This window comes from Callithrix jacchus, chromosome 1, assembly GCF_049354715.1.
Source record: "Callithrix jacchus isolate 240 chromosome 1, calJac240_pri, whole genome shotgun sequence".
NCBI classification, from domain to species: Eukaryota; Metazoa; Chordata; class Mammalia; order Primates; family Cebidae; genus Callithrix; species Callithrix jacchus.
In genome coordinates this window covers 161,725,987-161,753,297 of record NC_133502.1, presented here as the reverse complement: position 1 = coordinate 161,753,297, position 27,311 = coordinate 161,725,987, and the positions used below count along the sequence as shown (strand labels likewise).

Genomic DNA, 27,311 nt, shown 5'->3' with positions numbered 1-27,311 from the left:
AGTTATAAAATAGTTATTATACCTTCTCTTCTCTGCCTGAGTCTTTAGATAAAATAAGCACATGGAAGGCAAATGCTGCCTTGTCCTCATCCCTGCCATTGACCATTAGAAACTGGATTTGCTCCAGTAGACGGGTCTGAGGGTAGCCTAATAAGAAGGGAAGAAAATTGGCCGGGCGTGGTGGCTCGAGCCTGTAATCCCAGCACTTTGGGAGGCCGAGGCGGGTGGATCACAAGGTCGAGAGATCGAGACCAACCTGGTCAACATGGTGAAACCCTGTCTCTACTAAAAATACAAAAAGTTAGCTGGGCACGATGGCACATGCCTGTAATCCCAGCTACTCGGGAAGCTGAGGCAGGAGAATTTCCTGAACCCAGGAGGTGGAGGTTGTGGTGAGCCAAGATCGTGCCATTGCATTCCAGCCTGGGTAACAAGAGCGAAACTCCGTCTCAAAAAAAAAAAGGAAGGGAAGAAAATTGTAGACCAGGTGCAGTGGCTAATGCCTATAATCCCAGCACTTTGGGAGGCCAAAGCAAGTGGATCACCTGAGGTCAGGAGTTCAAGACCAGCCTGGCCAACATGGCGAAACCCTGCCTCTACTAAAAGTACCAGGCATGGCGGCAGGCACCCTGTAATCCCAGCTACTCAGGAGGCTCAGACAGGAGAATCACTTGAACCCAGGAGGTAGAGGTTGCAGTAAGCCAAGATGGCACCACTGCACTCCAGCCTGGGCAACAGAGCGACACTCCACCTCAAAAAAAAAAAAAAAATAGGGAAGAAAATTGTAAATTTTTTAAAACCAGCCCACATAAGTCATTCTGCAATGTAATGCATTCAAGCAATAATTATTTTCAAGAAAACAGCCCATGTAACACCTTGTTGATTTCTCTCCCTATGAAGATTCAGCTAAGTATAGTTCAGTCTAATAACACAAATAATGTCATATACTCTTTGATTTGGCCTGAGTAGGCAGCAGATTTAGCTTTCTAATTTGGTCTGTTTTGAAACAGTGTTTTGAAGGAGTCGAACATTTAATCTGCCTTTCCTACATGAACTGTACTTAGAGAATCAAATAATTGATGAGTGAGAAGTTTCTCTTCAAAAAAGATCTCAGGCCCAAGCCAGAGCTCCCCTTTTAGCATGACACTGAGAAGCCCCAAGGTCTGCTCTTTAGTAAAACTAGTGAGAATTGCTTAAAAAAAAAAAAAGTTAAGACTCTGGAAATTGCCCTAAGGGCATACCACGAATGAAGAAACATTTGTTCAAAAACATCTATAAAAACTCAGAATTATAAGAATCTAAGGTATGTGAACCAAGACTCATGCTCTCTCTATTCTCCCACCCTCAATTCAGTGAGACAAAAACTATACTTTAGGCTGCTTCAGCCTAGAACATAGGGCTGCCTCCTGCCTCTGCTATCTTCCCAGGAGGGATGGGATGTCAGCATTTCTCATCCTTTTCCCCTACTTGTTGCTGTGGGCAAAGTTCCAGGAGAGTACAGCTGATATAAATGGGAGTTCCCTTCTTCCATCCAACCTCTACTTGTGGAAATAGGCTCTACCTTGGGCATGGTACCATTGAAAACACTAGGGTTCTGACTGAATTTGCCCCAGCTCAAGGGCAGGTTCCACGCTGAAAGGCAAGCCAAGGAGACCTCTGACTGCTGCCCCTCCCATCTACAACACACTCAGAATCTAACATGGAGTGTCACTCAAGAAGAAGCACATCATTGTTCCCACGCCCATCACCAGGACTTTGGCTCAGAGATTTCCTCTGGTACAGATATACGTCATAGAAGAGAGAAATTTGGGAAAGTAGGTCATAGAACAGAGAAATCTGGGAAACTCCTAAGTATGTGGAAATTAAACAACATACTACTAAACAACCAATGGATAAAAAATCAGCAAAAGAGAAAATAATTCGAGGTAAGTGAAAATGAAGATATACCAAAACTTATAGGATACAGCTCAAACCATGCGTACAGGGTACTTAGAGCTGTAAATGACTACATTACAAAAGAAGAAAGACCCCAGATCAGCAACCTTATACCACCATAAGACATTAGAAAAAGAAGAGCAAACTACAACTAAGCAAGCAGAAGGAAGGTAATAAAGAGTAGAGTGAAGATTAATAAAATCAAGAATTTTTAAAGAACAGAAAAATCAATGAAAACAAAACTGACAAACTAGCCAATTGACCAAGAAAAAAAGAAAGATAACTCACATTACTAGAATCAGATATAAAAGAGGAGACATTACTACCAACCTTTAAAGGATTAAAAGAAATACTACAAGTAGGCTGGGCGCCGTAATCCCAGCACTTTGCGAGGCCAAAGCTGGTGGATCACTTGAGGTCAGCAGTTCGAGGCCAACATACTACTAAACAACAATTTGGCCAACATGATGAAACCCATTCTCTATTAAAAATACAAAAATTAGCCAGGTGTGGTGGGACATGCCTGTAATCTCAGCTACCTGGGAGGCTGAGGCAGGAGAATCATTTGAACCTAGGAGGTGGAGGTTGCAGCGAGCCAAGATCATACTGTTGCACTCCAGCCTGGGCAACAATGAAACTCCATCTGAAAAAAAAGGAATACTACAAGTAAATACATGCTAATAAACTTGACAATTAGATGAAATGGACAAATTCCTAGAATCACAAACTACGGAAACTGATTCAAGAGGAAATAGCCAGATACAATGGCTTATGTCTATAATCCCAGCACTTTGGGAGGCTGAGGCAGGTGGATCACCTGAATTCAGGAGTTCAAGACCAGCCTGGGCATCATGAAACCCTGTCTCTAACAAAAATACAAAAAATTAGCCAGGCATGGTGGCTCATGCCTGTAGTCCCAGCTACTCAAGAGGCTGAGGTGGATCCCTTTAGCCTGGGAGGCAAAAGTTGCAGTGAGCCAGGATCATGCCACAGAACTCCAACCTGGGTGACAGAATGAGACCTTGTCTCAAAAAAAAAAAAAGAATAGGCAATCTGAATATGCTTATAACAATAGAGATTGAATTAGCACTCAAAAAACTACCCACAAAGAAAAGCTCAGCCCCAGATTGCCTTTCTGATAGCTCCTACCTAACATTTAAAGAATTAATACAAGGCCAGGCATGGTAGCTCACGCCTGTAATCCCAACACTTTGGGAAGCCGAGGCAGGCGGATCACTTAAGGAGTTCAAGACAAGCTTGGCCAACATGGGGAAACCCAGTCTCTACTGAAAATACAAAAATTAGCCAGGCATGATGGCAGGCACCTGTAATCTTGGAGGTGCTACTTGGGAGGCTGAGGCAGGAGAATCACTTGAACCCAGGAGGCAGAGGTTGCAGTAAGCAGAGACCACACCATTGCACTCCAGCTTGGGCAACATAGTCTGTCAAAAAAGAAAGGGGAGGGGAGGGGAGGGCAGGGGAGGGGAGGGGAGGGGAGGGAAGGGGAAGGGAGGGGAGAACTCAATATAATTATGGGCTTCTATAAAAAACTCAAAGTGAACATCATACTTAATGGTTAAAGACTGAATGCTCTGCCCTAAGATCAAAAATAAAACAAGGATGTCTACTCATCATTTCTATTTAACATTGTACTAGAGGTTCTAGTGAGGACAGTTAAGCAAGAAAAAGAAATCAGAACTATGACAATTAAAAGACACAAAAACATCTCGATTTATAGATGATGTAATCTTGTATACTGAACATCCTAAGAAGAGCTTCCAGATAGCTTAACACATGGAGATTCCTGGAGGGTGGTACACCCAGGGAAAGCATGGAAGCCTCTTCCCCATACCTGGATCTACACATCTCTTCATCTGTATCCTTTGTAGTATAATAAACTAGCAAGTGGGCAGGTGCACTCTTAGTTCCTGCTGGATGCAAGGAATAATAAGCCAAAAATGAACTGAGTTGCATGTCAGAAGGATATTTCTCCGCTTTGCCTGCGGGAGCATCACATTAGAAAACCACATTTCACTCACTAAGGGTAAGCCTCAGGACTATGTGACTGTCTTGAAGTCACCTTGACATATTATAGATGAGCTTAGAAGAGGACAATGGCGAGGTTCAGGACATGCAACCCCAAAATATGGCACCTTGGCATTTGAAAACACAGCAGAAGCAGGAAAGTCACTCTCATCATTCCCTCTTCTCCCCAAAACAAGATTTTCATTTTGAGAGGGACCTTCCCTATACCTAGAGGAAAGGAGTATCCTTGGCTCTGAAAACACAAGGGACAAAAAGAAGAATCTGCACAAACAGGCCTTGCTAAGTTCCCCACCGTTATTACCATCAGATCATATTCTTTGGTACTCCAGTCTTATTTCTCCACAACTGTCTACTCTTCATCAAACTTAGCATAAAATTACCCTGGTTTCCCATTTCTTTGTCTTCACTTCATAGGAAGGAAGGCTCCCATGTCATGTAAAACTTGTATTAAATAAATTTATATGCTTTTCTCTTGCTAACCTGTCCTTTGCTATACATGTCTCTGTCATGAACCCAGCAATAAGTGAGAAAAGAAATATTTCCTCTCCCTCCCCAACAACTCTATCAATAAAGGTGACACACTCCAAAAAAGAAAAAGAAAATAATAAGAAATCCACTAAACTATCAAAACTAAATAACAAGGTAAGTAAGGTTGCAGGATACACAATCAATATACAAAAATGAGGCAAAGATCGTTATCGGCCACTAAAACCAGAGAAGAGACACCCAGCCATTACGGGCCCCCGATGAAAGCACATAATGCTATCTATGACATTTTCTTGCAAACAAAACAAAACAAAACAAAAAACCATGAAGCAGCCCAAGCCTCTAGATCTAAGTCTGCAGGAAATAAAGAGATTGAAGAAACAACACCATTGGGGATACAACTGGCAAAATCAAGACTATAGGAATCTACAGGCCAAACAACCCAGTTTCTTCAGCAAATAAATTGCAAGGAAAAAAAAAGGAAAAAGGGGAAAGTGGGATTACAGGAAAAAAGAGAAAAAGGAAAAGGGAAAGCGCTAAGATTACAGGTGGGAGCCACTTGATCTCTATAGATTGAAGGACCTTTGGAATCAAGTGGCTCCCACCTGTAATCGCAGCGCTTTGGGAGACCAAGATGAGAGGATCATCGGAGCCCAGGAGTTCAAGACTAGCCTGGGCAACGTAGCAAGACCCCATCTCTACAAATAATAATAAAAAATAATTAGCCATGCGTGGTGGCACATGGCTGTGGTCCCAACAATTTGAGGAGCTAAGGTAAGAGGATCACCTTAGCCCTGGAGGTCGAGGCTTCAGTGAGCCGTGATCATGCCACTGCACCCCAACCTATGTAACGGTGAGAAAAAAAAATTTTTTGAGCATATCAACCAAATTCAATTTATGGGCCTTATTTGGATTCTAGTTTGAAGGAGTCAACTGTGAAAAGAAATTAATTAATAATAGAGGGAAATTTGAATTTGCCTGGATATTTGATGATATTAAACAACTATGATTAATTTTTGTAGTTATTTTTAACACTTTTCTTTTAAGAGGTATATGCTGAAATATTTATGGATAAAATGACCTTTGCTTCAAATAACCCTGTTCAGAATGGGGGTATATGTATATGAAACAAGATTGGTCATAAATTGATAATTCTTACATAATGGACAAATGGGAGCTCATTAACTTTTGTATGTTTCCAATTTTCCTGATTAAAATAAAAATGGAGCCAGCATCCTTGGGACCCACATTAATCAATTATAGAGGAAGACAGACAGTACTCCAGGAAGGAGAGGAAGTCAGACTCTGGTTAAATATGATGACGAATAACCTACACTGTTTCTGGAGAATGAAGTGAAAGAACAGCAGAGTGGAATAATGAAAAGAGCTCTGACCTAGCACTAGGAGACCCAGATTCCAGCTCAGCTCCACTTCCAAGCTCATGATCTTAGTCAAGACAAATCCCCTCTCTGAGCTTCACTATCCTTACTTTTAAAATGGGGCTGCAAATAAATGATCTCTGTGTTGTGGGGCTAAATTCTTCCTCCTTAAAATTTGTCCCAAATGATGGCTATGTTCAGTCCTAATGTTTCTCAGGACTCAGGAAAAGTGTACAAAAACAGCTCTACTAACCATGTCTGAACATTTAAAAACTATAAATCAAGCTAACAGATTGTTAAATAAAACATGTTCTATCCTCCTACCTTGACCAGTATATCTTCATGATCTAGAAAGCCAAGTTCATTCAAAATCCACAGATTCCTTGAGATTCCACACAAACATGCAGTACTAGAAGAACCAGCCCTCATTTCTCATCCCCAGATCCCAGGCTTACTGGGAAAGGCCACAAATGCAGATGCCCCAACCTATATGTCTAAGCTGTGGGCACATCCCTCTCCATATACCCTCCTCTTACTCCACTTGAACCCAGCAGTGCACACACTGGTGGGATAGTCCACACTTGGGAGGATGGACCCATGAAAGATGCCTGCACAAGCCATGGAAATAGGCAAGAGGCCACTTGGCAGAAAATTCCAGGGAACCAAATACCAGGAACAAAGTCTCAAGGGGAGTCACAGATTCCAGCTAGGTGTACATCCATTTGGCTCTGCAGATTTCTCTGCCATGAGGGGCAGCACAGCCAGAAGACCAGAGGACTTTCTAAAGCATGGGGTCAAGGCAAGGGCCTTCCTTGCCCAGATCTAAGATACTGAATATATCAGTTTCATTATATTATTCTTTTTCCTTTTACATAATTTTGAAATCTTTACTATATTAAATCTTTTTAAGGACTAAAACTGAAAAAAAAAAAAAAAATCTCTCCAAAACCAAGTTAGAGGTTCCCTGAGACTTTGAAATTCTGTGTCTTTATGAGCATTGCTGAAACTTTCTTGCAGTCTCAGTTCCTCAGAAACTAGAGCTTTTTGGCTGCGTGCAGTGGCTCATGCCTGTAATCCCAGCACTTTGGGAGGCTGAGGGAGGACTGCTTGAGCCTAGGAGCTCAAGATCAATGACACAATGAACATTATTTGATAACAATGTAGATCCAATCTCCAAAAGAAACCATTTCTAGGGAATGAGAGAAAAATCTAGCGAGCACCATGGCAGCTCCCATGAGCCAAATTCAGCCTCCTACCACTGGAAACCTTTCAGAGCTTCAGAGATGAGATAAGTGACCCAGAAAACAGATACCAAGAAACATCTTTTCCTTCCTCCTAGAAAGAGAAAATGAGTCTTTTGATTGAGAAGCAGTTGTGTTTAATCACCAAAATTATCCTGACCCTAATGGAAGAGAAATAATCTAAATGTAAAAGGCTTTTTCTCCTACATTTATTTTAGAGGCAAGTAGAGGTGAACAAAGAAAACTGAATCCCTAAGCTCAGAGCTCAAGCCATGGTAAAGACTCCAGAGAGCAGAAGTCCTCTCTCCTCTTGCCCTTATGTGAAACGCTGCTGTCCTCAGGATACCAGCCATCCCACTCTGGAACACAGCTGCCCTGGGGGATGCCTTCAGTCTACTTCTCCAGAGGCTTCTCACTCTGTCTCAGAGGATTGGCTCTCCTCATCCTCATCATCAGTGTCCTGAAGAATCCTCAGTAGTTTGAGCTCAGGGTTCCAGCTTGTTCTAGCCATACTTTCTGAAAAGCTCAAGGAGACCTTCTTTTGGCTGACAGCCTGAGCTTCTGGCACAGCTTCCACCAGAGTACTAATGTCCTTGTTAGTCGGTTCTGTTTCATACAATTCAGGACCTAAAAGAAGATGCAGTCATTAATTACACCTGTAAACTTCTCTCAAATAACTATGACAAATGGAGGACAGAAAAGGAAAAACTGGGGTGTTTTTTAGGATCTCTCTAAGACAGGAGGACTGTGCCTTCAGGGAGGTAAACCATCCTGGTCAATACAGGTTCAGTTCTCCCCAGCCTCAATCACTTACTAAGGCTCCTCTACTCTAGTATCTTACTTTTCACACTGTGGTAGAGATCCACATGGTCATAATAGTCCATCTTTGGTCTCTCTGTAGAATCCTGAAATTCATCAGGGAAAAATGGAAGGAAATTTGAATCAAGACTTTAGGGAACTAAAAGGATTTTTCTAAAATATGCCTTCCTTGGAGAAATTAACATCTAAGATGAGCCAGAGACCCACCTCTTTGGACTGAAAAGAAGCTGGTATCACACATTCTTTGCTCTCCGTGCCGTCCAAATGAAGCTAGAACCACTCCTTCCCATTCCCTACAGTCAACTAAGGACAGATGGCCTCCAAGGATGGCTTCCAACAATTCCTCCCATTCCAGTGTGTACATGCTGTTCCTCCCATCAAGAGACAAGGCCTATTTCTTCTCTTATTTACTCTCTGGGATGGACTTGTGACTTCTTCAGCCAATAAAATGTGGCAGAAGTAACACTGTTTTAATTCCAGGCCCATCCCTTAAGAAACTGCTTTCATGAGACTGCTATGCTGCCAAAAAGCCCAAACAAGCCACATGCAGAGGCCTCAGGAAGGAAAACCAGCAACTCGGGCAACAGTCTCAGCCCAGCTGCATTACGTGACCTCAAGCAAGAAGAGAATAACTGTCCAGTCAACCCACAGAATCATTAGAAATAACAAATTACTATGGTTATGCTTTGGAGTAACAGATAACTGAAACTGGGTCCTAGAAGAGGCTTCATGTCACTGTTCCGACCTGGCAGAGTTCTGTAATCTAATAACTAAAAAGTCAACTCAATCTTGTATTGGCCCATCATACCCTATTTTGGGGCTTCTAGGTGACCCTTAGTCTATAAGTGACTCCACATCCAGGAAAGATAAGATCTTGGTGGCAGGTAAAAGGTAGCTAGAACTTCTGAGTTCTATTTGAGATTCTGCTCACTTGGGACTGTACCTTTATCTATTACAGAATTAGAGATTATGGTAAAGTGTGTGAAAAGTCCCAGGATTCCTCCAAGAAACCCTAACTCTACCTTCTCACAGCATAAAAATACTCCTCTTACCAGAATGTGACTCATCTTCTTGCGCCATCCCTCATGTACCCACAAACAACGCAAAACAGAAACCTCTAGTTTCATGTTTCTTTTGCATCAGCTGCTTCCCTAGCTAGTCCCTAAGTACATTCATTCCTTCTTTTCTCAATCTCCCTTTCCCTAAACAAACGTCTTCCAAGCTACCACCAGAGGCATTATGCTAAAATACGGCATTTCTATCAACTCCCTACCAGCACTGGTTCTCTACCTTAGCTGCACACTAGGAGAACTGAGGAGCTTAAAAAAAAAAAAATACTGAGGCCTAGTTTCTACCACCACAAATTCTAATTTAATAGCTGGGATACAGCCTGAGTATTAGAATTTTAAAACCTTGTAAGATCATGTGGGGGAAAAAAAAAAAAAGAAAAGCTTGTTGGCCAGGCACAGGGGCTCACACCTGTAATCCCAGCACTTTGGGAGGCCAAGGAGGGCAGATCACCCGAAGTCAGGAGTTCGAGACCAACCTGGCCAACATGGAAAAACTCCGTCTCTACTAAAAATATAAAAAATTGTCTAGGCGTGGTGGTGCATGCCTGTAATCCCAGCTACTCAGGAGGCTGAGGCAGGAGAATCACTTGAACCCAGGAGGCAGAGGTTGCAGTGAGCAGAGATCACGTCATGGCACTCCAGCCTGAGCAACAAGAGTGAAACTCTGTCTCAAAAAACTAAATAAATAAAAATAAAATAAATAAATAATAAAGGCTTCTCAATTGCTCTTAGTGTACAATCAAGGCGGAGCACCACTGGCTGGATGATAAAGGTCAAATGACTTAGCAGTCCATACAAACCCTGCCTACCTCTGTGGCATGATAGACCACTCTTCCTCAAATCCCAATCCCACAACCACACTCGACTGCTCAGTGTTTCCTGAGCAGTTATGATCCTCCTATATGCCTTTGCACAGGCTATTCCCTTTCAAGAGTTATTTCCACATCAGGAAAACTCCTACACATATTCAAGAACCAATGTAAAAATCATCTCTTCCATAAAGCCTTTCTCAACTCAGTGAGGACAGGCCACCACTCTAAGAAAATGACTCAGTGGGCACCCCAGTCACCCAAACAAAACTGCTCCTATTGGAGGCATTGGGAAGGGGTACAAAAGGCACCAGAATGGAATTCAGAGGAGTGGCAGCAGTCACCTTAGATGGAGTGCTAACCGTGGATACATCACTTCCTGCCCGGGGCCAAGCCCTGATTCTGTCTACCTCCCATGAGAAGGGCAGGGACCTTCTTAGAACTTCAGGTTAAAGGACATCACTGGCATCAGGCAATCAGTGAGATGGGAAGGAAAGCAAGAGGGAAACATCCTTCTCAGGAAACAGTCTCAGCCCTCCCAATGCCCCAGGATGAAGAGTTCTTTCTGATGATTAAACAGTTGTTTTCTTATTAAAGTCAGCAATGTCCAGTCTGAGAAGAGCACAATGACCCTCCAAGGTTTGGGGGGATTCTTTCTCCCTCCTCCCAGTCTGCAATCAAATTGAAAAATGTCAGATAGGGGTAAGTATATCCCTGAGCTCAGACATGATAAGAACTCCAAAATGGGGAGATATCCATTCTCGTATCCAGCATGTGCACTGGAGCAAAAGACGTGCCTGACAAGAATTGGCTCCCTGCCTCCTGGATGGGGCTAGACAATGTGCTGATTTTAACGTGAGGCTCCAGAGACTCTACCTTGTGGCAGGGAGGTTAGAGGGGCCTGGAGCTCTGCTTCCTTAGAACTCTTTTGGGGTTCTATCGAGGGGCCCAAGCTCTCCCTGCCTCATTGGACAACGGGCCCTCAGGGTTTTCTCTGCAAAAACCTGGGCTTGCTCCTCTCCTGATCCTCAAAGTGCTCTGCCTTTTCTTAGGTAGAACCTGAGGAAGAAATGACTGTGATTCATGTTCACGGTCATCTTTCAAGTCCCCACGTGAAGCATACATCTGGCCCAGTTTGTTTGCTTAGTAAATGTCTGAGGGAAGCATGGTGCAGGACAGACCAGACAAACTGAAGCATTCTAAGAAATTATGAGCGCCTAACAAAGGCAGGCCTCAAAATGACAAGAGCATGCTTAGCTTTTCCTGCCCTCAGACACCTACCCCTCAAGGATCCTATCACCCCCAACCAAGCATATATTACCCTTACCATAGAGACTGTCATGAACAGTGGTAACTGGATATTTATGTGACGTGCTTTGGCTCCCTGGATCACCCTTGGCTTTCACTTTCACCTCCTGAAACCCACATCAAGAGGAATTAATTAGGATATTTGGAAGTAAAGAAATTTTTTTCAAAAGGAATCAAAAAGAAGGAACTTAACATCTACAACCAGACAAGAACTTTATATCTATAACCAGATAGAAAACAAGGAGACTCCCACTTTTCATACATCCCTTCCACTGCAGGCTGGAGCTATTTCTCCCAGTCCCAGCAAGCCCCTCACTGCCACTCTACCTGTTTCTTAGTAGGTGTTTTCACCCTCCTCTGTTGCTGCTGCTGCTGCTGCCACTGCTGCTGTTTCCTGTAACCTGGTGACCAGAGAGCCAGATTGATCCTCTTCTTGCTAATAGCCCCCGCTCTCCCACTGGAATGCCTGCTGTGCCCTCCTTCACAATGCTGGCTCTCCCTGGTAAGGACCAATCCAGACAGGCTGCTTCCTGAAACTATTGTTTCCTGACTTCTATATGTCATTCTGCATGACTAAGGCCACAAATATAACTGAATTGGACCATGTTAAAATATGAGAAATGTGGGCTGACAGAAAATTGTGCTTAGAGATCCAGCAGCAACAGCAAATCTACCTTCTGTCTTCAGGTTATGTAATTTCTTCAGATGTTCAGGATATCGCAGTGCTGGTCTCTGGAGAAAGAAAAAAGAAGCAAAGCTCTACTGCAGATCTTTCCCTTTCTCCAAATGCATTTATCATCCAGTCAACACCAGTGTTTTGCAGCATTGTACCAGAGGCTACGGAGGAAGGGAAAAGATGTGGGTAACAAAGCGCAGAAGAAATAGAGAACATGGCCAGGCACGCTGGCTCATGCCTGTAATCCCAGCACTTTGGGAGGCTGAGGTGGGCGGATCACTTGAGCTCGGGAGTTTAAAACCAGTCTAGGCAACATAGTGAAACCCTGTCTCTATAAAAAATTAAATACAGGCACATGCCTGTAGTCCCAGCTACTCTGGAGTCTGAGATGAGAGGATGGCTTGATCTCAGAAGGTCAAGGCTGCAGTGAGCCATAATAACCACTGCACTCCAGCCTGGATGACAGAGTGAGACCCAGTCTCTCAAAAAAGAAAAAAAGAAAAGAAATAGAGAACATCACTCTCTCAACACTTCCCCATCGATTGGCTTTCACCTACATAGAGCCCAGCCTTCTGTGGGGCTTGGGTTCAGCATGGAAAGGCAGAAGAGAGATAAGGAATAGAATGTCTACTCTTCTAGATTTGACAAGAGAAGGGTTTGAATTTTCACGTAGGCTTCTTCCCTGTTGCTCCCTAGCTCTTACTTCCAGGGTGAGGCGATGTATAGATAGAAACATCTTAGAAGAAATTGCACTGTCAGGTCGGTTCACTTTCAAGGAAAGATTCTTTCTCATCATGGCCAACTGTATCTTCATCTCCCTACAGGGCATGGTTTGCTTTCTACCTGGGAAAAGTCTGAAGGGGACAGAAAACAGCCAGTCAGCAACAGCTCTTCCTGGAAAGCATGGCTGAGGAGAAAGAGATGTAAAGGGCTCCAAGAAATCTCTACTCTGGGTCTGAAAAGGCCTGTACCAACAAGTACTCATTTGGTAACACCTTTCTGATGCAACTAAAATCATCATAGCTGCACATACTCAGTGCTGATTCTATGTCAGGCTCATGTGCTTTATAATACTGAATCCTCACAACACCCTGAGAACAGGTATTATTCATACTTTGAAATGAGGAAAATGAAGCTTTAAGAGGCTAAATGCATTACCAAAATTCATATAGCCAGTTAAGTTTCAACATAAAACTCAAAGGTAATTTTGCTGCAGACTGTATAGTCTGCCTACCACTTACTCATAATTCACCTATAAAAAGAAGAGAGTGATAATGCCTACCTCCTAGTGGAAATTTAAATGAAAGTACATGTGATGTGCTTAGCACAGAGCTGGGCAAATGGTAAGTGTAATAAATGGTGGTGGTTATGATGGTCATCCCTGCCTGTTGGTAAGGCTAAGAGTTGTGTAAACAACTGGGGTGATAGTTTTCTCCCAGCCCTACTCAGGAAGAACACACTGTTTAGACCCGTCTCAGCTTCGGTTAAAAATAGATGCTCTGGCTCTCCCACAGACCTACATAATACTTACTCCTTCAGTAGATCCTGAGGTATTGCTTCAGATTGGGCCCAGAGAGGTAGGAAATCTGATCTGAATTTTTCAGACAATTGCACTGGGGTTGGGGGAGGCACGATCATCTCTGGAGTTCCTACTCGTGTTTCTGTGGACTGATTTTCAGAAAGACCCAGAAATGACTTGCTTTTCTGGAAGAGAAACAGTGGAAAGAATTCTCCAAAGCCCTCTTTCTGAGCCTATTCCTTCCCATCAACACTCGAGCCTCCCAGCACTACCCTGGCATGCACTCCAGCCATTCTCACCTCCTCTGAATGATGAGGGCCGCCACGCTTTCTCTCAAGGTCCCAACTCTATTGTTGTATTCAGATCATATAGGGATTAGTTGTTTTGTTTCATTTTCCAGAAAAGTCATTCATTTATTCACTCAACAAACTGGACAAAATATTTGTTGTCTAATTATGTGTCAGTTACAGGGCTAGGGATGGGGATTCAGCAATGAACAAAATGAACCAAGATACTACTCTCATGCACATAGTAGTCTTAGAGCTCTGTGACTTATCCAAGGTCACATTTACCCATAAAAGGTAGAATTAGAATGAGAAGCCCAGGTCTTATAACTCCTAGTCCATTGAAATTCTATTTCATCCATTGGGATTAGTTTTTAATTGACCAAAAATTCTCCCTGAATACCCAACAGTTCCTCCTATTATCTCAAGATGCTCTTCATCTCCCCACAGAGAGGAGACAGGGAAGAGGAGTCTCTGAATAGAGAATGGTTTGGTTAATTATTCCTAAAGAAGGGTTTTCTTTAGCAGATTCTGATAATTTAGGGAAAGAAAGGGGGTGAGGTGGAAGAGACCTGAAAGGAAAACAAAATAAAGTCTACATAGTGACATAAAGGTCTGCACAAAAACATCAAACTCACCACTGCCAAGTTCTTTTTCTTCTTCCCATACTGGCTGGAGAAAACAAAACAAAACATGCTTCTCAGCTGGACTTGAAATAAGAATAAGCACAACCTATTCCCAGATCTTAAACAGAAGTTCCAAGGTTGTGAATGATGACCACAAAGATTCCTAGCTCTAATCAGTACTCAAAGACAGCTGGTTGGGAGCCCAGCAGTACCTGTTACCCAAGTACCTCCTGCTAGAAGGACCCCCCAACCTCCTATCTAAATTAGGTTTCCCATCATTCTCTCAGCCAATCCAGTTATCTGCTTTCATAACATGAAACCAAAATAGAAATGATCTATGTAGGTGTGGTTTTGTCTGTAATGTCTCACTCCCCCTGACAAGGCTTCAACAGGACAGGGACCAAATCTATATGGTTCTCCACTAATTCCTCACTGCTTGAGACAGAGAGGTTGTGTAAGAAGTATTTTATGGCCGGGCATGGTGGCTCACGCCTGTAATCCCATCACTTTAGGAGGCCACGGCAGGCAGATCACAAGGTCAGGAGTTGGAGACCAGCCTAGCCAACATGGTGAAACCCCGTCTCTACTAAAAAAATACAAAAGGCATGGTGGTGTGTGTCTATAATCCCAGCTACTTGGGAGGCTGAGGCAGGAGAATTGCTTGGACCCGAGAGGCAGAGGTTGCAGTGAGCCAAGATCACACCACTGCACTCCAGCCTGGGCGACAGAGCAAGACTCCATCTCAAAAAAAAAAAAGTATTTTATTGCTCTGTGCTCTTCCTCCTTGCCTGGGAGATGGATAGGATAGCTGGAGTTCTAGTATCCAACTTAGACATTAAAAGCACCCATGAAGTCGGGAGCAGTGGCTCATGCCTGTAATCCCAGCACTTTGGGAGGCCAAGGCGGGCAGATCATAAGGTCAGGAGATTGAGACCAATGTGGATAACATGATGAAATCCCATCTCTACTAAAAAAAAAAAAATACAAAAAATTAGCCAGGCATGGTGGTATGCGCCTGTAGTACCAGCTACTTAGGAGGCTGAGGCAGGAGAATCACTTGAACCCACTGCACTCCAGCCTGAGCAACAGCACAAGACCCCATCTCAAAAAAAAAAAAAGCACCCATGAAATTCCTTAGACGTTAGAATCTATGGGCTAGGGATGATGGCCCAGAAAGCTAGAAGGAGCTCTGGTTTCTAACTATCTCATGGAGCTCACATGCCCTGGGCCTGCCTACCTCTGAACTTCTTTCACATCAAAGGAAATAAACCCACAGGGTTGTTTTTCATTTGTTTATACCATATATACACATACAAAAATGCATATATATGTGTGTATATATATAGTGAGAGAGAAGCATTCACTGGATCATTTTTAAAAAGAAAAATGAAATAAAAAGAAATTCTTAAGTTTCATCATCTCTAAATGTCACTAAAGAATCAGAGGCCTGTGCCCCACTCTGCCTGGTCCTGCCCAAAACAGCCTCAAGGATCAGGAAAGAAAAACCAAACACTATCCCCATGCTTGTCAATATTAGCAAGTCTTTGGGCCTTCACCAAATGATCTTTGTCACGCACCGTTTTGTACATAAGTCCTATATGTTATTGCTTTTGTATAGTGTGTACTAGGCCCTAGGGTTGAGATCAGAGATTCACATGCTTCACTGAGAACTTTTTCACTTGTTCCAAGTGACTAATAAGAAAAATTAAGAGAGAGCATTTATTTCTTAGTCAAGCCTGATAAATAAGTTGGACCTTACCTTGTATGCTAGTTACTGCCATGTAAAATTTGATATGGCAAAGTCCCACAGCATGAATCTCAAAACACATTACATTAAAATTCCAGTATAGCAAAAAGTAGATGCAAGTGACCATGACCTTCTCGGCTTGGCCTCCCGCTACTTGCAATGAGCTGGCTAAAAGGAAGATCACAAAAAGGAGGCCTGCAGAAGACAGCAGGTATTTACAGAATCAAAGGCCTCTGAGTTCCAGATATGACACTCACCTCACATGTATCTCTGTTTCTTCTGGGATCCACAGTACAACCATATTTCTTTCAAGGCAGGGAAGTTGCGTCTCATTCAAATTCAACACTGGCAGCTAAGAGAAAGATATAAAGCCAATGTATGGCTTCAGGTGCTAGACTCCTGTATCAGATTAAGGATATGCTAAGCAAAGAGTTTGGTGGCACAGAAGATGATTTTAAGTTTTCCGTCTCCAAGACACCTTTATAATATTCTCCCCCACCAAAAAAAAACCCAGACTACTCCATCAAATATCAGTATAGGTAGCTGTAAGAATGAGTATTAATAAGCAAATAATCTCCCCTGCTTCCCTGTGCCATTGGGGTAGCATTTAGCAACTCCTAGTTAGATCCCATATGAGGGTGCCCTGGGGCTTACCTACAGGAACGTTACTTATCCTGCCCACTCCACTCCAAAGACTTAGATCCTGCAGACATTACAATCTGCAGTCTGGGAGCAAGAAGAGAGCTGACAGAAACAGAAGCACGGTGTTTTATCTTGTACTCTGACTACAATTACAGGCATCTCTATAAAAGTCAAAGTGCTAACTCTTCTCACATTTAGGTATTTAGGTTCCTGGAACACTAGTGCTCAAGGAAACCTTGTAAATCACCTAGTCCATACTCCTGGGAAGATACATGCACACAAAAACTACTAAAAATAAGGTTGTCCCTGTGAAGAGGAATGGATTGACTTGGAGGTAATAGGAGAGACTCCTTTTTGTTATAAATCCTTTAATGCTTTTTGAATTTAAAAATCATGTTCAGACTGGCACAGTGGCTCATGCCTGTAATCCCAGCACTTTGGGAGGCTGAGGCAGGTGGATCACAAGGTCAGGAGATATATATATATATATATATATATAATGTTATATATATATATAATGTTCATACATTATCTATTCAAATAATTAACTTAAAAAAATTTAATCTAGGCCAGGCATGACAGCTCATGCACTTTGGTAGACCAGGGAAGAGGACTGCTTGAGCTGGGCATTTGAGACCAGCCTGGGCAACACAGTGAGACCCCGTTTCTTTCTTTTTTTTTTTTTTTGAGACAGAGTCTCACTCTGTCACCAGGCTGGAGTGCAGTGGCACAATCTCAGCTCACTGCAACCTCTGCCTCCTGGGTTCAAGCGATTCCTGTGCCTCATCCTCCCAAGTAGCTGGGACTACAGGTGTGCATCACCACACCTGGCTAATTTTTTTTTTGTATTTTAATAGAGACAGGGTTTCAACATGTTGGTCAGGATGGTCTCAATCTCCCGACCTCATGATCCGCCCGCGTCAGCTTCCCAAAGTGCTGGGATTACAGGTGTGAGCCACTGTGCCCAGCCTGTGAGACCCTATTTCTACAAAATTTTTTTAATTAGCCAAGTGTGATGGTGTGTGTCTATAGTCCCAGCTACTCAGGGGTCTGAGGCAGGAAGATGGCTTGAATTCAGGCATTTGAAGCTATAGTGAGCCATGATCATACCACTGCACTCCAGCCTGGGTGACAAAGACTCTGTCTCTTAAAATAATAATAATTATTATTTAATCTAATCCTCTTGTTCTAAAGAAGACAAAGAAGTAAAGTGATTAGTTAATTCATCTATTCAAAACCATCTACCATCTCAGTTCCTTATACTCTCCATTTCACATGATACTGAAAAGTGAAGAATCTCATGAAAAAAATAAAAGGCATCCAGTAGGACTGCAAAGAATAGTAAATCTCTCTTTACCGTAGGTAAGTAGGATTTTTTCTTCCTAAAGTTCTAATTTAGCTCTACCCCCAACTAGCTGTGTGCTTTGGCAAATCACTTCCCATCTCAGTTTCCTCTCCTGTAGGATATATAAAATAGACCACAGTAGTGTTCTTCAAACTGCAATTGCAACTTATTCTTAGGACATAAAATCAAATTCTGTGAATCACAGACCACACTGTTTAAAAATGAAATAGCGGCCAGGCACGGTGGCTCAAGCCTGTAATCCCAGCACCTTGGGAGGCTGAGGTGGGTGGATTACGAGGTCAAGAGATCAAGAGCATCCTGGTCAACATGGTGAAACCCCATCTCTACTAAAAATACAAAAAAGAATTCGCTGGACATGGTGGCTGAGGCAGGAGAATTGCCTGAACCCAGGAAGCAGAGGTTGCAGTGAGCCGAGATCGCACCATTGCACTCCAGCCTGGGTAACAAGAGTGAAACTCTGTCTCAAAAAAAATAAATAAATAAAAATGAAATAGAAAAGAACAGAATAGGACAGAAAATATTAGAGTACATCACTCATAGCTAGGGTAAGGATTGCTCCATGATATTTTTGTTGTAAAATCTTTTTCTAACTGTAGATGATAGCTAAAAAGTTTGCAAGTCATCAGATTAGATGACCTTAAGGCCTATTTAGGTTTGACATTCCAGCATTCCAGTTTCCCTGATTATTAGATGACAGTAATTAATAAGTAGCTGAACATGTTCTATGAAAGACAGAGACAGAAAATTCTCACCTACACCAAACCTATACAAATCAATCCCACTTGCTTCTAGGATTTCTGAAGACAACATGGCATGTAGATAGCACAGAGTCTAGCATATAGGCCCAATATTAGATGGTTACTATCAACATTACTATTCAGATTATAGTCCTTCTGAGGAATAATTTCAAATAAAAGCAAAATAGTTTATTTCCACTGGCAAAGAAAAAATGTTGAGGAAGTACCTTTTAAAACCTGTGACTTACTTTGGGAAGTCTATTAGCACAGTTGATCAAACTTTTGTCAGGTAAACCCCTCGGAGGCCTGAAAAATGAGTTCCACACATAAAACAGAAACACAAAAGGCTCATTGGAATGATAAAGTTAGTGCTATGAGGAAACCCTTCTATTATCTACAGAAAACCTTGGGCTTAATGCTTACCCAATGAATGCAGGGTCTCACCATATCCTTAAGTTTTGTTTGTTTGTTTTTCCTGGAACAGCAACTAAACCAACATTGAACACTGCAGATACTTCACAACTATTTGTTCCATCAAATGGAATTCATAGCCTGCTCTTCCCTCCAGCTAGAGACAGTTATATCACCAACGATAAAAGTTTATTAAGAACCTTTTATGTAGATGCTCAAAATATGTTAAATAAAATGCATTATACACATACAATAGAATATCATTCAGCTTTAAAAAGTCATGAAATTCTGATACAATGCATGAAATTCTTTATCCATGGTTCCATTTACCCACAGTCAACTATGGTCTGAAAATAGGTGAGCACCTACAAGTAAGGTATTTTGAGAGAGAGAGACCACAAGAGACCACATTCCCACCATGAGTTTTTATTACAGCATATTATAATTGTTCTATCTTATTGTTGTTAATCTCTTACTGTGCCTAACTTATAAATTAACCTTTACCATAGGTTTGGATGTATATGTAAAAACATAGTAAATACAGGTTTGGTACTATTCACAGTTTCAGGCATCCAGTGGGGGTCTAAGAATATATTTCCTGCAAATAAGGAGGGACTACAGTATATATTACAACACTGGAAATATTATAGTAAGTGAAATAAGCCAGACACAAAAGGACAAATGTCGTGTGATTCCACTTATATGAGGTACTTAGAACAGACAAGTTCATTAAGACAGAAAATAGAATAGAGACTACCCAGGGCTAGGAAGAGGAGGGAATGGGGAGTTGCTGTTAATGGATACAGTTTTTGTCTGACATGATGAAAATGTTCTGGAAATGGATAGTGGTGATGGATGTATGTTATGAATGTACTTAATGCTAATGCATTGTTGACTAAAATTGGCTAAAATGTTCCATTTTTATTATGTATGTATTTACTACAGTAAAAAAAAACTCATATCCTTATACTTTCCTATCACTTGCTATTTTTCCTCTTATTATTATTTTTTTTAAGATGGGGTTTCACCATGTTGGCCAGGCTGGTCTTGAACTCCTGGCCTCAGGTGATCCACCCACCTTAGCCTCCCAAAGTGCTAGGATTACAGGTGTGAGCCACCGTGCCCGGCTTAGTTTTCTTATTTTTTAAGATATATTATATGCATGGATAAATGAATAATGTAAAGAGGTAAATGATAAAGACCTTTAGGAATGATAGTCAGAGGAGTTTAGAAAAAAAAAAGATAAAGACCTAACACTCAGCCCGATTGCCTGATTTATGAAGTCCTACATGACATAGGTTCCTGCTTCCTGTCCAGCTCCCCAGCCTTCTCTTTGATCACTCTTCCATTCCTGCTCTATGTTCTAGGCACAATGAACTATTTTCCTGATACAGACAGAACTTCCTCTTGCCTCTAAGCCTTTGTATATGCTATTCCTATGGTTTAGAACGCTCTTCCTGCCTACCCTCCACCTACAACCCCCACTTCACTAGATAGACAGCTCAGACTTCCGGTCTAGGCACAGACACCACTTACACAGAAGACAGTGCCCTGGCTTGGGAACCCTTTCTGGTGTTTCCACAAACCCTTGGGGCAGTCCTCTCATGACACTCATCATACGGCCCGCCTATTTCTTTGCCTCCCTAACTAGGCTGAAAGTCCCTTGAGGGCAAAGACTGTATGTTGTTGACTGTTGTATCCCCAGCATCCATCACAGTGGCCCCCACTAAAATATAGTTGTGAATTCAATGACTAAACAAATGTCCTGTCCCTGCCTTAAAAGGGCCTAAAATCCAGTTGGACAAACAGGACATAAACATAAAAATATCCATAAGCATGCCAGGGACTGTAAGTGCTGGGGTAGTTTGGAAGAGAGAACATCCAAGGCTAGTGGGAAATGAGGAAATTCAACCTTGACAGAAGAAAAGGACATATTCTCTCATTCAACAAATACTTACTGTGTTTCCACAATATGCCAAGCATTGTCGAAGAAATAGGAGACAGAGCAGCCAACAAAACAAACTCACTCTCTCCCTACGAGAGAGTCCCTGCTCTTGTAGGGAATGACATTCTCATGAGAAGTGGCAAATGAATCAACAAAAATCATTTGAGATCAGAAGAACTGAGGAAAAAAGATGCTTGGTTAAATGATAATGAGGGTATAGGGAAATTTTAAACAGATTGGTCAAGGAAGACTTCTGTGAAAAAGCAACATTTAAGCTTAAACTTGAATGGCCAAAAGGAATTAGCTGGAAGGATCTAGGGCAGTATTTCCCAACCAGGGGGCAGTTTTGCCCCAGGGGACATCTGGCAATATCGGAGGCATTTCTGGTTGTCATGACTGGAGGTAGGGTACTACTAGTATTCAATGGGTAAAGGTGAGGGAAGTAGCTAAAATCAGATAATGCACAAGATACCCCAAAGGACAAAGAATTATCTCAGTCAAAATGTCAAGAGCATTTTAAAAAATAATAATAACCTAATTGAGGGGAAAACTGTTTCACTCAGAGGAAACAGTAGGTGTGTAAGCCCTGGGGTGGGAGGTGTGGAGTATATGAGGAATTGAGGGAACAGAGTGGCCCAAACCTATTAAACAAGGAAGGGAGAAATGTGAGATGGGGGCCATTAGGAAGGCTCGATCTCACAGGGCCTTATAGGCCAGGCCAGGCACTTAATGAAGCAGACAGAAGGGAAAACGGCCTTTAAGAGCAAGGAAACTGCATGAGCAAAGTGTCAGAGACAGAAAATCACAATCAGAAAACCAGTCTGGCATAAAGGAAAAGTTGGCGTTCGAGAAGAAAGGACTCTTATTAGATAAGCCAGATAGTAAAGAGTGAGGCTACCAGTTCAGAGTCGGGAGGTTTGGGTCTGTTCTCTAGTAAACAAAGTGCTGATGAAGGGGCTTTTCAAGCAAGGAAATGAACAAAACAGTATTTTTGGAAGATTAATCTGTTGGCCACATGCAAAACAGCTTCAAGGGGAAAAGTCAGGGAAGCCAATTCGGAAGCCACTGCAAACACCCAACATGTCATGAGGAACTGGTCTCTGGTCTCCAATAGAGAGTGTGACGCACAAAGCAAGACACACTGAAGGAAGAAGGCATGAGAACAGGGAACTGTGTAGAGGAGGCAGCTCTCTCACAGCTCTGCACTACACACGGCAGGCATGCAGGGGCGGAGTGTGGCTCCGGGGGTGAATGTGAAGCACATCATAGGTCCTGACTGAAAAACACCCCTGTTTATACAGAGTTCAAGTCCTAGAGAACCTGAAAATAGTCATACTCCTTCCTATACTATTGTCAGTCTAAGATAAATCATCAGGGGTTACTTAAACGGAACAGGAGAAAAGAAACTACCACAAGATCCACCCCTGGTGCTTTGATTCCAGGTAACAAAGTATGTGAAGTTTTTAAGTCTAAGTTTTCCACAAATACTTGTCCCTTAGTTTTGTATATCGGCAAGCACTCAGTGGGTACGTAGGAGACTCAAGAAAAGGGGAAAAAAAGCCACTGCTTCTTCATTTAGTAGCTTATAGTTTCATACCTAAAAATAAAATATTATTATAGAAAGATGGGGGAATGCCTGAAATCCCAGCACTGAAATCCCAGCACTCTAGGAGGCTGAGGTGGGTGGAACGCTTTGAGCTCAGGAGTTCAAGACCAGCCTGGGCAACATGGCAAAACCCTGTCTATATAAAAAAAAGAAAAATTAGCTGGGCATGGTGGTACATGCCTATGGTCCCAGCTACTCAGAAGGCTGAGACTGGAGAATCACTTGAACTTGGGAGGTGGAGATTGCAGTGAGCCAAGATCACACCATTACACTCTAGCCTAGGCAACAGAGTAAGAACCTGTACCCCACCAAAAAAAAAGAAATAGAAAGACAGGGTTGAGCATGGTGACTCACACCTGTAATCCCAGCACTTTGGGAGGCCAAGGTGGGTGGATCACTTGAGGTCAGCAGTTCAAGACCAGCCTGGACAACACGGCGAAACTCCGTCTCTACTAAAAATATAAAACTCAGCCAGGTGTGGTGGTACATGCCTGTAATTCCAGCTACTCGGGAGGCTGAGGAACAAGAATTGCTTGAACCTGGGAGGCAGAGATCGCGCCACTGGACTCCAGCCTGGATGACAGAGTGAGACTCTGTCTCAAAAAGACAAAAAAAAAAAAAAGGAAAAGAAAACAGCATACATATAGAGACAGTTTTCTGATCTACAGACGCTGATAAGATGGGGGCTGAATTGTCTCCTCCAAAAATTCATCTTTGAAGTCCTAACTAGTACTTCAGAATTTGAATGTATTTGGAGATACGGTCTTTAAAAAAGTAATTAAAGTAAAAATGAAGTCACATGGGTGGGCTCTCACTCAGTAAGACTGGTGTCCTTGTAAGAAGAAATTAAGACACAGACACACAGAGGGAAGACATGTTAAGACATAGGGAGAGAGGCCCAGTACGGTGTCTCATGTCTGTAATCCCAACAATTTGGGAGGCCAAGGCAGGAGGATCACTTGAGGCCAGGAGTTCAAGACCAGCCCTGGCAACAAAGCAAGACCTCGTCTCTAAAAAAAGTAAAAAAAAATAGCCAGGCATGTTGGTGCACACTTGTAGTCCCAGCTACTTGGGAGGCTGAGATGGGAAGATCGCTTGAGCCTGGACAGTTAAGGCTGCAGTGAGCTATGATCGTATCACTGCACTCCAGTCCAGCCTGGGTAACAAGATGGGACCCTGTCTCAAAAAAAAGGAAATAAATAAAAAAGACACAAGGAAAAAAAATTATCATCTACAAACCAAGAGCAGCCTCAAAAGAAAACAATCTTGCCAACACTTTGATACTGACTTCTAGTCTCAAGAATAATAAGAAAATTACTTTTGTTGTTTAAGCCACCCAGTCTATGGTATTCTGTTACGACAGCCCTAGCTAACCAATATACCTCCCAAATTAACCAGTTCCTAGAGCACAAACAGAAAGAGTTTCTTTCTGTTTCCCACTGCCTATTCACCAGTTCTTTAACCAAATTGGTATTTTTAATCTGGCTTTCTTAAAGTATACTACATGGATAAGGAAAATCATAACCCAGAATTTTGAGACGATCGGCTGCTAAAGGAAGATCCCGTGATAATTTACCTGCCTTGAAATTTGGAGTCAAATTTTGAACTCTGAGACAATAAAGAACGGGTCTTAGTAAAGGTACATTCTGGTAAACGACGAGGTGCAAAGCAGGAATCTGGGATGTTTACCACGGTGAGCACTGGGAGTTTATCTGAAGAAGCAGACCAGAAGTAAGGGTGTCAACATGCTGCCTGGAGAAAGGAAGCCACATATCTGAACAGATTAAGAACCTCTTAAGGGAGAGGACAGAAGCTGGTTAATTCACCTTCAGCATCCTGGGGAGTTCTGCAGGGTGAGCTGAGGATTCGAGGATGGCCCCTCTCGACACGGCGGATAGTTGCCCAGCATTGTGGATGCTGACAGACAGCTGAGCCACAGGTGGTTTCATCCCACTGGCTCTCATCTGGCAAGTCCATACCTAGAAATGGTTTAGGACAAAGGCCAACCCTGCAGCATTCTAGTCCTCTGGAAAATCAACCACCACATAATTGAGGAGTATTATATATTAGCCATACAGTCCAGATCTTAATTTGAACTCAAAGTAGAAAATATTTCTATTGAACCTACACAGGTAAACTATGGCCACAAAATAATTAAAGACTGGGTGACAAGCAAGTATGGAAATATCTCAGCATGAGGTAGAATGGCAAGAGTTTGAGAGCAGATGACTTCAGGTCTCCTAATTGGCTCTTTAACAACAGAGTGACCTGGGACGTAACCAGTCTGAGCCTCTTGCCTCAACCGTAAAATGAGGATAAGCTTATTTCACAGGGTCATTATAAAAATTAGTTAATGGATAGTAAAAGCCTGGCACATTGTTCCAAATAAATATGTGTATCCTTTCCTTTTCCCTTTCATTAGTTATCAGGGAGAAGATGTCACCATCTCCAAAACACATTATCAAATTATGACCAAAGTAGTCACAGAGCTCTTAGAAGGCCCACACTCATGAAAGATATGCTTCATTTTCCAATGTGCTTCGGTTCCCATGAAGGCAGATCAAATACCCACCAGCAATGAATGCATTTGCTCAAACAGCAAATCCCTAGACACTCCCAGTTGCATCAGAGGCCATTAGTTTTTCATTTATTGGCCATATGGCCTTGGACCACTGACTTCACACCTCTCTTTCAAGTAGGAGGAGGGGTCCTGGCTTGGTGGCTCAGGTCAGTAATCACAGCACTTTGGTAGGCCAAGATGAGTTACCCACCTCTACAAAAAATAATAAATAAAATAAGCAGAAGGAGGGGAATCCCTAAAGACTGCAGAAGCATTAAATGAGATAATGTACGTTTACGGATGGGAGGTGCTCAATAAATATATTCATCTTCTCCTTTCTAGAGGTGTTTTAGGCAATCACTAACTACCACTTTATCCCTAAGAACTTTTTAAGGATGGTGTCCATTTCTTTCTTTCATTCAACACATTTATTGATTACTTGTGAGGGGACCTGCTTCGGACATGAACAGTAATGAACAAACTCCTTGTTCTCAACAGTTTATAATTTAGATCAAAGATAAACTATCAGCCTGGGATTGCACCTGGCCTATGACTTGTTTTGTTTGGCTGGCACTTTGAACCTATCTCAATATTGAAATAGCCCAGTGTCCGGATTTCTGGCTCCTTTTAGGGACCAAAATACTTGGCAACACTGGCAATTCCAGCTGAACAGTAATTGACTAGCACTGAGAAGCTCTGATGTTTTCAGCCAGGTCTGTTCTATCCAAACGGAATTCCCCCACCAGACCTTATGGTCTCTAATTGAAGCACTTTTAGTTGCCATTTATCACAGCATTTGCTCTTTTGCTTTTAAATATTTCTCTGTAAACAGGCCTCTATCGAAAACAGGAAAACTAATGGGCGACTTGAGGCTGCATGCTTGAAGGGAAAAGAGCAGCACTAATTCTCTGTCGAAGGCCTGGCCCGGTGGCTCACGCCTGTAATCCCAGCACTTTGGGAGGCCGAGGATGAATCCCTTGAGCCCTGGAGTTCGAGACCAGCCGGGGCAACATGGTGAAACCCTCTGTCTATGAAAAATACAAAAAAATCAGCTGTGTGTGATGGAACGCACTTGTAGCCCCAGCTACCTGGGGGCTGAGGTGGGAGGACCACCTGCGCCCGGAAGGTCTAGGCTGCAGTGAGCCCAGACCGTGCCGCTCCAGCCAGGGTCAGAGTGAGATCCTGTCAAAAAAAACAAAAAAAAAATCAGTGGAATTGAGAATTTCTACGTACTTAATATGAATATGACTTAAAAACAAAACGCCATTGCAAACCATGAGAATGGTTTTAACTGGAAAAAATGTATGATGAACAATTTAACTGAAAAATAAATACAATTTTAACATTGTTTTTGAAAGCGAAAGTGATGTTGCATTCTTCTTACAACGAAAAAGCTGCTTCTCGCCCTTTTGTTACCTACCCAGCCCGAATTAAACCCCGGGCCTAATCAGGCGCATCTTTATATAGCAAGCATTATCCCTGGGCTGCCTCAATAGTTCGCGTTAAAAACAACAACCAAAAACACCTAAATAACACTCATTCTTAGTACCATTGTTACGCAGGTGTGAAGGGCGAAAAGATTAGAAACCAACATCAACTTCGGTAGAGGTGGAAAAAGACTACCCGTTTCATTCCAGAAAAGAAAAAAATATTCGGAGAATCTGACCACGCGGGGCTGAGGTCCTGCAAGAGCAAAGCAGATTCGAAACCGCTTAGGATTGCGAAACCAAGGGGGAAAACGCGGCCCCTTGCGGCGTGGAGAGTAGGTTAACCTAGCGGGCCGCCCAGAGCCCGCCTCCGGGTCTAAGGGTACCCGCCCAGCCGAGTCAGCCACGCCTTTGTCTCCGGCGCGCTACGCCCCGCCCGCGCCGTCGCCAAGCCGCGGCGCAGAGCACCATGGGAAACGGACGGAAGCTCCATTGGGCCATATTAAGTTGGTGCGAAGGTTCTCGACGTGGCGAAGGCGAGGAGCAGAGAAACTGACCTGGGGATGGACGTTCGGGGTGCGCTGGTGTTAGATGAAGCCTCGACGGGCCAAAACCACTGAGGCTTCAAAGTCTGGATGCGCCGGCATTTGAGGCGGAGGCGGGGCTGGGAAA

General features: G+C 42.7%; 1 protein-coding gene across 14 annotated transcripts; it reads right to left on the bottom strand.

Moving 5' to 3' along the window:
* Positions 1-7,201: 7,201 nt before the first annotated feature.
* Positions 7,202-27,017, bottom strand: C1H9orf43 (chromosome 1 C9orf43 homolog). 14 transcript variants are annotated; one of them, XM_035255201.3, is made up of 14 exons: positions 26,762-27,017; positions 26,285-26,394; positions 24,479-24,678; positions 24,229-24,364; positions 18,939-18,996; positions 16,203-16,297; positions 14,211-14,244; positions 13,588-13,635; positions 13,301-13,473; positions 12,473-12,623; positions 11,768-11,825; positions 11,421-11,494; positions 11,113-11,200; positions 7,202-7,714 (listed from the first exon to the last, which is right to left on the bottom strand). In XM_035255201.3, the coding sequence occupies exons 3-14, from the start codon at positions 24,627-24,629 to the stop codon at positions 7,500-7,502; spliced, it is 1,281 nt and encodes a 426-aa protein (XP_035111092.3). In that variant the 5' UTR covers positions 24,630-24,678; positions 26,285-26,394; positions 26,762-27,017; the 3' UTR covers positions 7,202-7,499. The 14 variants fall into 14 exon arrangements, with proteins under 14 accessions (XP_035111092.3, XP_035111084.3, XP_078230838.1 ...); XM_035255193.3 differs by having other exon boundaries at positions 26,301-26,394; XM_078374712.1 differs by having other exon boundaries at positions 13,301-13,437; positions 26,301-26,394.
* Between the last annotated feature and the right edge of the window lie 294 nt (positions 27,018-27,311).

Bases quoted from the DNA above. Each gene is read 5' to 3' on its own strand.
- C1H9orf43 (XM_035255201.3), bottom strand. From the start codon at position 24,629: ATGGACTTGCCAGATGAGAGCCAGTGGGATGAAACCACCTGTGGCTCA. The intron at 13,474-13,587 runs GTGAGAATGGCT...TTTCTCTTCCAG, and splicing joins GCCCTCATCATTCAGAGGAG to AAAAGCAAGTCATTTCTGGG. The intron at 11,495-11,767 runs GTAGATTTGCTG...TCTGGTCACCAG, and splicing joins ACATAACCTGAAGACAGAAG to GTTACAGGAAACAGCAGCAG.